The following is a 12,372-nucleotide window of genomic DNA, read 5'->3' as shown; positions in this document are numbered from 1 at the left end:
AGAGACAGGCCCCCAATGATCATGGGTCTGCCCATCGTAAATACTGAACTCAGTAAAGTGTCGCGTTTTTCAATCTGGGGCCAATTACTCGTCGTGCTAAAAAGCCCCATGACGATGGTCACCAACTGGTTTGGATAATCTGTTGAGGTTTTAGGTGACCGACTCGACTATCAGCTATGAAAACCTCAGTCGGCTTGGCCCACGCATATAAGACGCAGTTTGCGAGACGCGTAGTCTTTGCACTCTATACATAGTCTTCACTAGTCTTCACTACGCCGCAATTAACGTGAGATAGATCGGGTAATAGGAACCAGTGGTTCAAAACCGTGATATTAAAGGAATATAGCTTCTCCTCATGTTTCGCGAGTGGGTCCCGTTCTGGCCGCACTAAGTCAGGAATTGGAGATCCCTGATCATCAATTCACACTGTAGGGGAATGAGCCATAATTAACGCTGTGGAACAGTACGTTCCTGTATCTTCCTAGATGAGTAGTTCATGTTTTTTGGTACGACATATATAGGGGCACCTCATAAGTTTTAGCGACATATTCTGCCTGTGGTAGTCCCGCCAATCAAAGACTTCAAATCGTAAATGAAAACTATTTACTGCACAAATAGGCTGTGTAATATTATAGGAGGGCGATAGTCGACGGGGTCTTGAAACTTAGGAGTTACACTGCATTCGTACTAGTGGAGGAGATAAACTTCGCTCCATTCAAGGGTTATTCCAGTCTCTAATCTCCATTACATCTAGATCATCTTGGTGGGGCTTTGGCTCGATAGGCACGGACGCGGAACGGCCCGGACACTGGAAGCCATTCCCCGACGGATTATTTCCAGGCTGTATCGCTGACAGTCAATGACATGCCTTCCGCCCTCTTCCTTTCTTCGGTGCCCTCTTCCTTCCGGCGATCTTATCCGCACGCCGTTTTCTTGCGTTCTGCTTCTTGATCGACCATCGGTGACTCGCTATTCAGCAGATTGAATTTGTGCTCTGGGGAAGACCACTCAGTTCAAAGTCATGTCCCCTAGAAGTAAGCGTAATTTCACCTGCTCCTGGGAACGCTGTGGCAAGGTCCGTTTTTCTCCCCTTTCTGGTGATGAACAAAATTTGCTCCCTGCGGATTAACACGATCCCTTCGCCAGTCTTTTTATCGCAAGTCAGATCTCTGCCGCCATTATCGGATACACACCAATGAGAGGCCCTACCATTGCAATATGAAAGATTGCAACAAAAGCTTTATTCAGCGCAGCGCTTTGACTGTACACTCCAGGATTCATACGGGTGAAAAACCATACGTCTGCGACCATGAGGGGTGCCAGAAAGCCTTCTCAGATGTGAGACTCTCGCCCTGGATCTTGGGTCCAGTAAATCCACTAACCACCACAGTCCTCCAGTCTAGCCCGTCATAGAAGAGTGCACACTGGGAAGCGACTGTGCGTATGTCGAGAAGAAACCTGCGGAAGAAGGTAAAGCGGTTCTGAAAACTACCATCCAGCTATGTCAACCAACTCACATCGCGGCGTTCTTTATTGTAGTTCCTGCCGCAAAGCTGCTCTCACGAAACCCCAACGCGGCTCCCGCTCTCCGAGAGCTTTGGTTCAAACACCATTTGTAGACACCACGTCGGAACATTACAATCAACACGAGACTCCTGCAGCCGTGTCAACCCCCAATACGCAAGACCAGAATTCCTTCGCACTGCAGCCCTTCTACCCACAATCAGCGTCGCCCATACATGGCGTTGCGATGGGCTCAGTGCACGTGTACGAGGGTTCTCCTGCCAGCATAGCACAAAGTGTGCCCTTACCTTCGGCGACGAACCTACAGTACGTCTGGCAACTTGTCCCTCAGCCACACCACGAGACTCCCGTGGCCGTGCCAGTCCCCAGTACGCCAGACCAGACCCCATTCGCACTGCAGTCCTTCTACCCACAATCAGCGTCGCCCAGGCATGAGCTTCGCTCCATACATGGCGTTGCGATGGGCTCAGTGCACGTGTACGAGGGTTCTCCCATAAATATGGCGAGTTACGAGTCTGGTTTGGATATCAACATGATAGTGCCGTGTTTCTTCTGGACTTGAAAGGTGATACCACATGTGCTGCCTACTATGGTGGCGGAATGAAGAAAGCGTCAGGACGTGGGTCCGAGAACCAGAGCATGATGCATGTTACTTCTGGGACTGTGCAGCAGTTGAACCAGTTTACTCGAGTAGCGCACCATTACTCCGCTCTCTACCGGTAAATGTGCTGGAAGTCGAAGCTTCATGGGCTATTTAACATACCCTTTGAGAAAACTTTCTTCAATCCATCAACTATTTAATATATTTGGTTTCCTCCTGGTCGATCTAGCCTTACCAATGCATATTAGTTAGTACTGTTTTAGCTTATCCTCTCGAACTGAGGGGGTGGTATTTACCACTAAGGATAGGGTTATGCATCAAGTACCCATTCTCTCTTTGTCTTTTTATGGTAAACGGGGTACGCTCGGCTACCAGCGTTGTAACACGCTAGGAACGAGTCCTGAGATCTGATAACGCTTCAAGAGCAAGATCCAGATACAACAGTCAATGCATCTCAATGGGACGTCCCGATACTAGCACATACCAGTATCTGTCAATCCACAATATACCTCCGTTCAGAAATTATGTACCTGTGCTGAAATTTCTACAAAGCCAAAAAAAGTGCGGTCTAAATAGTGGGTAAGCATGAGGTAATTCGTGTACATTGAATTGGTGTTTTAGTTGATGCGGAATAAAGGATCGTTTTCATGAGAATCGGGCGATGAAAAATATGGGTAAAATATTAAAACATGAGGCATGCAAAGCAGTGGGTATAATCTACAAGGCATCCAACGCTAGCTTTAATTGAGGGTAAGAAATGTTGTTTTAGGTGCGAGTGATTATCTCCCCGCCCTCCTTGATTTTTTTCTGCGGGAATGCTCCATTGTACAGTACCCGTCCAATTTTCCATTTTTTTGTTCCTGATTGAAAATTATTCACATAAGGGTTCAGAATTTTGACGTGGACGGAAATAGACTGATCGTATTAGGAAAAATGGAGTGCATTACTGTATATCCAAAACGATTAGGGATATCATCTGCAATGTATGTTGTAAGGCTTCACCTGTCGCCCAATTCTTCGTATAACTGAGTATTTGGGTGAACAACAGGTGAGATCGAGCATCGACAGTTGAGTGACTGTTTACCGAACTATTCAATGCTGTTGAAAACCAGACCCGAGGGGTTATGAGTGCAGTCACAGCAGCCATGGTGTGAGTTTGCCGGTATATAAAAGGCTCTCGAGTAATCTTTTCCTCCATTTCATTTCTACAGCCACGATGGACCATGCCACCTCGCCTTCTCCATTTGATCGGCCAGCGAAGAGACAGCGTCGGGTATCCCAAGATGGGGAAGATGAGTCCAAATTGGAAAACCACCCGCAAGGATCTTCAAACGGCACAATCGTCGAGCCCAAGGTCGGTCATACCTCTTCGGCAGGAAACGAACAGAAACACTAATGCTCTGCAGATCCCAGTGACACCTGGTGCCCTGACGGCGGAGTTTATGAAAATTCTACAATACAATGACACCCTCGCTACGCCAGCCCTGAAACTGCTTGACCTGTACTTTTGCCTATGGGAATGCTACGTCGTCAAATCTGCCGAGAAGATGCGACTTGAGGATGAGCAGCGACAGCTTCAAGAGTTGAATGAGTGGCTAGCAAGCGACAGTGACATCCTTCTGCAGCTTTGCGAGGAACAGAAACTGATATTGTGGGATCGAAAACGAGCAGTTCAGGCCCTTTGTAACGGTGTGGTTTCAGCCTTGCAAGCGAGCGATCCTCAAGCCTATCATGTTGATGGGAATTGATAAGATCTCAGTATTGTTTGACGCGCTTGGGTAAGGACACGTTTGGATATTTCTGCTATGTATTGGTGCTCTCTACCAGTTATCTTCGCTGATTATAGAGAATGCGAATGCAATTGCGGATGAAATTAATCGGGTTCTGTGACGAAGTGTCAACGTTCCACAGCTGTTGATATTTCAAGCGCTTGGTTTTCGAGGCCTTAGGATCTGGCCGTAAAGCCCTCCTAACGTGCCCTGGTCTTCTATAATTGAAGATAAATAAGATCTCTGCTCAGCTTGCGGCATCTTGTCCCTCCCAACCCGTCAAATGCTACTTTAGACACTTCTGTAATTTCCCACTAGCAGACCCTGAATTGAAATGGACGAAATGAGCGAGTATTGTCCGTACATGTTTCTTCAATGCATGTTTTGTGCTAAAATTAGTGACTGTGATTTCGATCTTGACCTTCAGGCTATCTGGCAGAAGTCTTCTGGTATATCGACAACGCCCTCATGTCTTGCCACGGATCTGGATCCGCGACATATTATCTAGGATGAAACCGAGCCTGCAGAATATGGGACCGGGGGTCTCCCTTCAATGAATGTGTTTTTAACCCCAATAGCGATAACCTCTCCGGCTTCAAGTGGACGGGTCCAGATTCTTCGTTCATTTCTACTCAGGCTAGCTATAATTTCTACATATCAGCGTTCGCTTGTTTTTCCCGGAAGAGGTGCAATAGATAGAGCGTCGACTAGCTCGGTCTGTGAGAGCATATATTCTTTTTCCCCGGGTTGAAACGGCCCTGGGGAATCTGTGTCGAGTACGCAGGCAGTTGCTAGACAAAGTCCCCCGACATAGGATTGGTGCAATAGCCATTAGGCTCCGCATGACCCTATGGCCTAGTATGGAGCCTCTACCGCATTCCACGACGGCTATTCATGCCCTTCTTACTGTAAATACGTGCCAAATATAGAATGCTTCCATGCGGTAATTCTCTTTCAATTGCGGCTCTGTCGTATTATCTCCAAGTTGTTAAAGTAAGACATAGGACAGATATAAACATGCAATGCTTCACTCTTCTCTTGCGTTGTCCAAAAACCCTGGTAGATTGAGTCTGCAAGGGTGATCCCAGTCATCGAGGATCCTAGTCAATCGACCCCGAGATGATTCCAGTGCCTGCTCAAAGAAGTGCCGCCGAGACAGCTGCTTGTCGTGGCGCAGCTGAAGTCCGTCCCTTTCTTGAGTCAGGTGTGTGCTAGCTTCCTTCAAGATCTGATTGCTCTGCTCTAGGTTCTGTCCATCGATGTGTTTGGACACGCACGACTCCCATAGGTGTCGATAGAGTCCGACAATTCGACCTGCTGGAAAGGCAAACTTGGGATCGTCGCGTTCAAGGTCTGCTAGCACCTTCAAAATAGGTTGAAAGGGCTCGGTCGCCAAGGTATGTCTTGTTTCTGCTTCCTGTTGCGAGGGAGAGAGCTGCGACGGTCAGCAAGAGCATTGGAAGCTGAGCCGCATTACTTACCTGTGGAGGGACATGATCAGAAGCTTCCTACAAATTGTCTTTTTCACAAACGATTGGCAATGCACTGGGCTGTTGTTCTCCTTCTTTTTCCTGGTCTGGCGTGCTGCTAGGGGCCTCCATCTTGGTTGTAGTAAAATTCGAGTATCTGAGCAATAGCATGTCCATCAATTATTGGAGGATTTTATAGACTAGCAGACGCAGGTGGTTACTCATTCTCACTTTCACCGTGAATGTCAATTAACACAGTTTGACTTTGCTTAGAACCCAAAGACTTTTCGGGGCTCTGTTAGCAGTCCGTTCAATGGTGCTGGTGAGAATCTCGTAGTGTTGATTGTTGGTGAATGTGCCTCATATTATTGGCTAACTGGTGATGAACGGTCCAGGAGATATATTGTTAAAACTTGGGATGTCTAATGGTAGGAGATGAATGGAGCATGCAAAACAGTCTATTCCAGAGAGGTGTTTAAGTCTGATCTTCCATAGTATGAAAGATCTGCTATATATACGGTCGCACTAGTACTGAACTGGGAGGTGTCAATATTGACCTAAAGAGATGTGAGGCATCTGAATTGATGCATCAGAATGATGCCTTAAATGCAAGGCATCATACGATGGATCTTGCATCCATCTCAACATATATATTCAACCACAACGCATTTTCCACATTCGGTTGAGAGCTGAGAAACCCCAAACGTAAATAGAGTAAAATCTAGAGGACAGAAAAAGAAAATCGAAAAAAGGATATCTATCTCAACCATGATCACAGGTTCAAAAGTTGACTCCCGTCAGCAAGGACGGCCAAGCTTCAACGGGTTGACGGGTTGAGTACCGGTCGCGCGGCCTGACGCTTTCCGCAGCCTAGAGGGACAGAACCACACACAGCGCAGACAATCAACACTCGAGCGAGGCCAGAAAATTTCCATGTTCCTTGGATGAAAATGTGAGCGCTCTTGGTAAAATCAAAGAATGCACAGCTTCCATTGCCTCAGTATTAAGACCGTAGATTCAACAGTGAGCCAACGTTTCTTAACCGACTCACTTTGACTCATTCTCTACTTGACTCTAGCATGTTTTCTCGCTGGGCATCAGAGATGACACCAGAATTTCGCTGCAAATAGTTGCGGTAGAACGAAGGCATAGATTGCAACAGACCTCAGTTAGGATAGGCATCGTGTCCAACATTTGCTCCCTAGTAGAGCACATACGCGACAGGAGCCGAGAAGCCTATAAATACGCCCTCTCCCCCAGCAATTTGTTCTACAATACTGTCACTTGCCGCGCAAATTCGAGCAGGCCTTCGGTGAGGCACCTGATAAGTCTTCCCTTTGACCCTACTGGAATACCTACTGCACTGACGTCTATAGATACAATGCGGGCCGACAAGCTAGAAAGTGCTTGCGAGATTACCACTAGGTCTACTATGCAATCCATGCCAGGCGACCAACCAACAAGATTTGGGTTAGCCGGTCAAAGTACCTATGCGAACATCTGTCCACCAAATCAGTGGACTCACTGTCCCGCCTCTGGATGAATCGATGCAAAACCCGATTTCATACAGCTACGTAGATCTCAGCGCGACCTGTCCGAAACTGGACTGACTTCACAGACGATGCGAAAGAACTAGAACCGTGCATTCCGGTCAATATACACCAGCGCAAAAGCCATGGAACACTTTCCCGTGTCTTCTTCTTTAGTCTTGACCTTCAGAACCTGTGAGTCATCTCTCCGATGTACAAGCTAATAATGGACAAGAGACCGTTGACAGCGCAACAGCGCACCAGAGTGCGTCCGAGCCAGCATCCCGTCAGCGCTCCGCGCGAAGCCACGGGTTACACACCATTTCTGGTCCTGCCGCTTCAAATCATGCAGCGTGTCCTATGTGGAGCATTGCAATTCAATGCCGCAGGCCCACAACAGGATGCATAAGCTCGAGACGTTCGTTGTCTACGATAAGGTGAGTGGAATATCGCGCTTTTGCTGCGCCGGGTTTGATTGCTTGTGCCAAGCCTGCGCCTCAAACACGAACACCACTGACATCTCCATGCCGTTGTAAAAGCAGCTGATAACCCACCGTGCGAGGAACTATTCCTTGCCGAGTCAGATAAACCAAGGGCACTACGACGCGCTCCATCGCGTCTTTCGCCTTCCACCTCACCGCCTTCGCACCCTCAACAACTGAGTGCCTCTCCAAGAAGCAGTCTCCCAATACGACTGTACAATTTCTTGTCACAGGGGGCTCGTCGCGCGCCTTTGCCGTCTTGTGAACGTGCCAGCGCATCCAGCGCGGCTTCTCGAAGCGACAGCCGGAGAGTGCGACGAACCTGGATACAGCATGGCATGATTGGTGACTGCGTTGCCGAAGAGAATTTGAAGTGATCTAGTTGTTAAGCTGGTATGATCACAATTCCAATTAATTATCGGTCTCAAGCATACACTCGGCGGATTCTTCATGAACAACATAAAGCACAATAGCGTCCAGCTGGATCAAATCTTGCTGACTCGGATTCCACAACAGGAACACACCCTCAGATTACCACCACTCGAATGCGAAGCAAGCAAGCGTCTTGTCTGCTCGAGCTCTCCCTACACCAATGCGATCAAATGCTCTGTCCCTCCCACTATGAATACGGTTGGCATCGATCATGAGTCACCGTACGCTTCATACAGTGTATTTCGGTTCTTTCTCCCAGCCGTTTCTGTGCATCAGATCATGCGTTGGTGTGTCTATCTGATGCAAGACACAAACTTCAATGAACGTATAGCATGTCTGTCTCTAGGCATTGAACACCCACAGGGGATAGCCTACTTGCGGCTTGGATACCTGACGTCCAGTGGGTGACCATCGTTGTCCTCGGATGGCGTCTACAGTCTTTCGAGCATGGAACTTGAAAGACGCCGAGAATTCTGGTGTTTCTGTCTGCTTGATAGCGGACGAGCCGTACTTTCGCAGACGGCCAGGTTGTTAGTTAAAGTTTGCGTGCAAGGAGAAGGCGAAGCGAAAGTCCCGTTATTTCTAGCCGAATAAACTAACAATAACCATCTCAGCTTCAAATCAAGTGGACAAGACCGAGGACAGCCGAACCAAAGATAGGGCCCATGACCCAAAAAATACCGTCTGATACAGTCCCACCCTAGTCCCTCTCCCCTCTCCGCGTTGCTCAGCTTGTCGACTTATACGAACCATTCGGACATACACGGACCTGCATGCTATTAGAAGTGTTTGTATGCTCCCAGTTGGACAGAACGTTGATCAATTTGGCCCCGAAGCTTTCTTTTTTCCTCTCCAAGCCCAAGCACTATGTCCAAAGCATGTACGTTGAAAGTCACTGCAGCTCCAGGTCAGTCAAGCTATCGTGTATCCTTTGTCCATTGAGACCGTCTTCTAACATATCGCAATTGGCGGCGAAAGCGGCCTTGCCAGCATATCACCGACTTCTCTAGCTCCCGAGTTCGCTGTCCTTTAAGCATCGATGATGTTTTCGCAAACCCATCGCGTTTGGACGATATCTGGCATATCACCGTTCGAGCAACTTACCGTGAAGCTGGGTTTAATGTCTGTAACATCACTACTCGAGCTATTGGGTTGTAGGACCTCCTGGACTCTCCCGTACAGCCTATACTCAATTCTCTACCCCCTAATAAGGCCTTATGCCATACATCGCTCTTAAAACCCTAAGCTGATCAACCATTCCCAGAATCATAGCTCGACTCCTGCCACGTCATGTCGCGTTGCACTCTAATCGTATTCAGCGGCACCTCATCCCCCGACGCATCGTCCGGCTGGCTGACCTCCAACTGCACACTCTGTTTGCCCATGACTTCGCCCGGTGGACGCAAGGCCAAATTACTCACGTCATAGCTCTTCAGGCCGGAACCACGTACGCCAGTCGTTTGTGTGCGGGCGCCGATCGAGCTCGCGAATTTCGAGGAGAGCATGACGAACAAGGGACGCAGGGTGGGCATGCAGGCCGAGATGATGCCGCTGGAGCACTCAATGAGACACCAGGTGCAAGCCTTGGCGAGGGTCCAGGGGGTGTCGATGGGTTGGAATTCGAAGAGTGTGGAGAAGCGGTAGGCGCTAGAGAAGACGACGCTGTGGAAGTGAGATGCTTGTTAGTACAGTCCGCTACTCAAGCTTTGAAACTTGTCTATTTTCGAGGGAGGGAGGGGAGACAAACAAACTGCCCAGCAGAAATACCGCAATTACCGATAGCCGATGCGTTACAGTCGCATGCAGCCCCCAGACAACGTGCACTGGCAGAGCCAAGATAGCGATGTCGGTTAGGATATTCGGCACTGCGTTTCCGATGAACGAGCCCTTGAGGTTGATGCAAGCACCCGACAGGGTAGGGTTCCAAGCCTTTGCAATCGGGGTGCACTGAAACACGCTCACGCAGATGATTGCGACAACCCATCCGATGACGATGCTGCCCAGGATTATTGCGGTAATGCGAAAGCCTCTCGTGGGGAAGATACGAGCATACATGAGCAAGATGGAGATCTTGACGATTCCCACTGTCATGCAGTATACGCATTCGAAAGACATCAGGAGCTGGTAAATGTCAATCTACGGGTCTGAATTATGTCTGGTTTTCGCTTTGATCGTACCTTGGCAATTATCACGATATTTCCTTCTGGCAATACATCGGCGTGTCGGCCCATGCCAAAGTGAATCACTGCGATGTGTCAGTCACTTACAATGCACCGGCTATACCTGCGGAAGGGGCTGTCTCACTCGCCAGATTAATTCCACAGGTCGCGAACAGGAAGTACTGAAATCAATCGCGGAAGGCCCTCCAGTCAGGTAAGGCTTTTCCAAAAGAGAGACGAGGATGGCACTTACCAACGAAAGCAGTATCACATAGTCATCAGCACCAATCCGCAGGCCTTTCTTCCAACGAGCCAAAAACCGCAGAATGACAAAAACCACACCCAGAACAGTCATCGAGATGGTGCCTGCTCGATACTCTCCTTGACGACTCTCATAGATATCCGCAGTCGCCATGCTGGAGTCCGACTCTCGCGACGCTTAATTAACCACGCGAAATAAGCACCTAATCTAGTGCATGGTTCCCTGTTGAAACCTGCAAGGAAAGAAAATAAAGTGTGCAGAACTACTCAGCCCACAAGTGCACACAATATGTTGCGTTCTTCAGTACCGAAATTAATCCAACGGGATTCCCCCCTGCAATCTCCGAAGAAACTGCTGACCAAGCAGCTGTTAAAGGCTTAGAGCCACATGGGTGGGCGCATTTGAACCTATGTCAAAAACGGCCAAGCTCAGAAAGACCCGCCAACAAATGAGCTCTCGACATTCGAATCATCCTTGTTTCTTCGGCACAAAAATACTTTGGCATGCCTCCTTTTCTCGGCCTCGAGCCCTGCATCATTTATCCTCTACCAACCCTGTGGAGCCGCAGTCTGCCACGCCGTTGGCCCCGGACAACTTCCAGGTGGCACGGGACCTACGCTAATCCTGGTGCTCTGTAGCTGGATATCTGGTGTGACAGATCGCTACGTTTATGATGCTTGATAGGAGCCCACTTGGGAGTTGGCGTTCTCGCGGGAGTTGTGGGAGGGCTAGGCTTGGCTCTATGTCCACTTTGAACGCGGCACGATCTGGGCTGGAGAATGGGTGATGTTATTGTCCCCAGGAGACGGGGGAATGTGTCGTCTCGAATGGACTCCATGGCTTTAGCAAAGTGAACAGCGTGAACTGAATGAAGGGACTGTTGCAGGCTTGCTCCGCAGAGATTTGTGGGCCGCCGTTGTCGGTGGTCTGCCTGAACTTCGGTTGAGGTGCGAGCTTAAACGTTTCCTGCCCCTTTAAACTAGCTGTCGTCACAGCTACTGCTTGGTGCTGCTTTCCAGTCCTACTCCAGGCTTTTCTACAAAATTCGCTATTCTAATTGCTCCCTCGAGTCATCACGACAGGCTACAAGTTACATATAGACTTGGACGACAATGGCTGTTAACAACACCCCCATCTATGTCTTTGTGCCGGGTGCATGGCACACACCCGATACCTTCGATGGCATCCGTGCTCTCTTGACCACACGGGGATATGACTCCGAAGCTGTTGCGCTCCCTTCTGTCGGCGCGGCCGAACCCACCAAATCCGGCGTCCACGCTGATATCGCCCATACCAACGGTGTCCTCCGGGCATTGGCAGAGCAGGGCCCTCAGATTATCGTGGTCACGCACTCGTATGGTGGCATGGTGGGCGCAGGCGCCGTCGAGGAGCTCGGATACGCTCAACGGTCCAAGGCCGGTCAGCCCGGTGGCGTGATTATGGTGGTTTGGCTGGCCGCTTTCGTGACGCCCAAGGGCAAGTCTGTTATTGATATGTTGGGAGGGAATTGGCTGCCATGGATGCTTCTCAGTGTATGTATTCCCTGGTCCAGCCTTTGCATTGCAAGGACAAACACTTATAATTTCAAAAAAAAAAAAAAAAAAAAAAAAAACTGTTACTGATGATCATAGGACCCCGATGATGGCTACTGCCGCTCCTCCCAGCAAGAAACCGTCTTCTACCACGACATAACACCCGAAGCCCAAGCAACCGCCATTCCCAAGCTGAAGCCGCACGCCAAGCCCTCCTTCCTGGAGCCGGCTACCTTTGAGCCCTGGCACGAGATGCCATCCATGTACCTCTTCTGCGACAAGGATGCTGCTCTGCCGCTGTCCATCCAGGAGGGCTTTGCGCAGACATTGGGTAACCCGGTAACCTTTCACGTTGATGCGTCGCACTCTGGTTTCTTGAGTAAGCCTGAGGAGACGGCAGATGGACTGGAGCTTGCGTTAAAGGCGGGGCGGGAGCAGAATGGGATTTATTAGGTTGTTGTTGGGTTCAGAACTGTGTTTGACGTCCAACGATTGCTTTGCATTCCAGTGTTAGGGGCATTGGAATTGATTATTTGATTATTTTGTGAAGTTCGTGACTGGCTGGGTTTAGATGGAGAGATCAGTAGCGAGAGCCTGCAGACATGCAGCCATA

General features: G+C 49.2%; 3 protein-coding genes across 3 annotated transcripts; 2 read left to right on the top strand and 1 right to left on the bottom strand.

Moving 5' to 3' along the window:
• Window positions 1-1,021: 1,021 nt before the first annotated feature.
• On the top strand, window positions 1,022-2,086 carry N7446_012575 (uncharacterized protein; the record flags this gene model as incomplete). Its single annotated transcript, XM_058521317.1, has 4 exons — window positions 1,022-1,075; window positions 1,147-1,338; window positions 1,404-1,470; window positions 1,500-2,086. 4 exons carry the CDS (start codon window positions 1,022-1,024, stop codon window positions 2,084-2,086), a joined length of 900 nt encoding a protein of 299 aa, XP_058366683.1.
• Window positions 2,087-9,094: 7,008 nt separating this feature from the next.
• On the bottom strand, window positions 9,095-10,380 carry N7446_012574 (uncharacterized protein; the record flags this gene model as incomplete). Its single annotated transcript, XM_058521316.1, has 6 exons — window positions 9,095-9,109; window positions 9,132-9,468; window positions 9,554-9,927; window positions 9,984-10,051; window positions 10,074-10,083; window positions 10,111-10,380. The coding sequence occupies 6 exons, from the start codon at window positions 10,378-10,380 to the stop codon at window positions 9,095-9,097; spliced, it is 1,074 nt and encodes a 357-aa protein (XP_058366682.1).
• Window positions 10,381-11,339: 959 nt separating this feature from the next.
• Window positions 11,340-12,212, top strand: N7446_012573 (alpha/beta hydrolase; the record flags this gene model as incomplete). Its single annotated transcript, XM_058521315.1, has 2 exons — window positions 11,340-11,759; window positions 11,859-12,212. The coding sequence occupies 2 exons, from the start codon at window positions 11,340-11,342 to the stop codon at window positions 12,210-12,212; spliced, it is 774 nt and encodes a 257-aa protein (XP_058366681.1).
• Window positions 12,213-12,372: the final 160 nt, after the last annotated feature.

Source organism: Penicillium canescens (genome assembly GCF_028828765.1).
Source record: "Penicillium canescens strain IBT 15451 chromosome Unknown utg000010l_segment0_segment0, whole genome shotgun sequence".
NCBI classification, from domain to species: Eukaryota; Fungi; Ascomycota; class Eurotiomycetes; order Eurotiales; family Aspergillaceae; genus Penicillium; species Penicillium canescens.
This window is presented reverse-complemented; position numbering and strand designations above follow the sequence as displayed.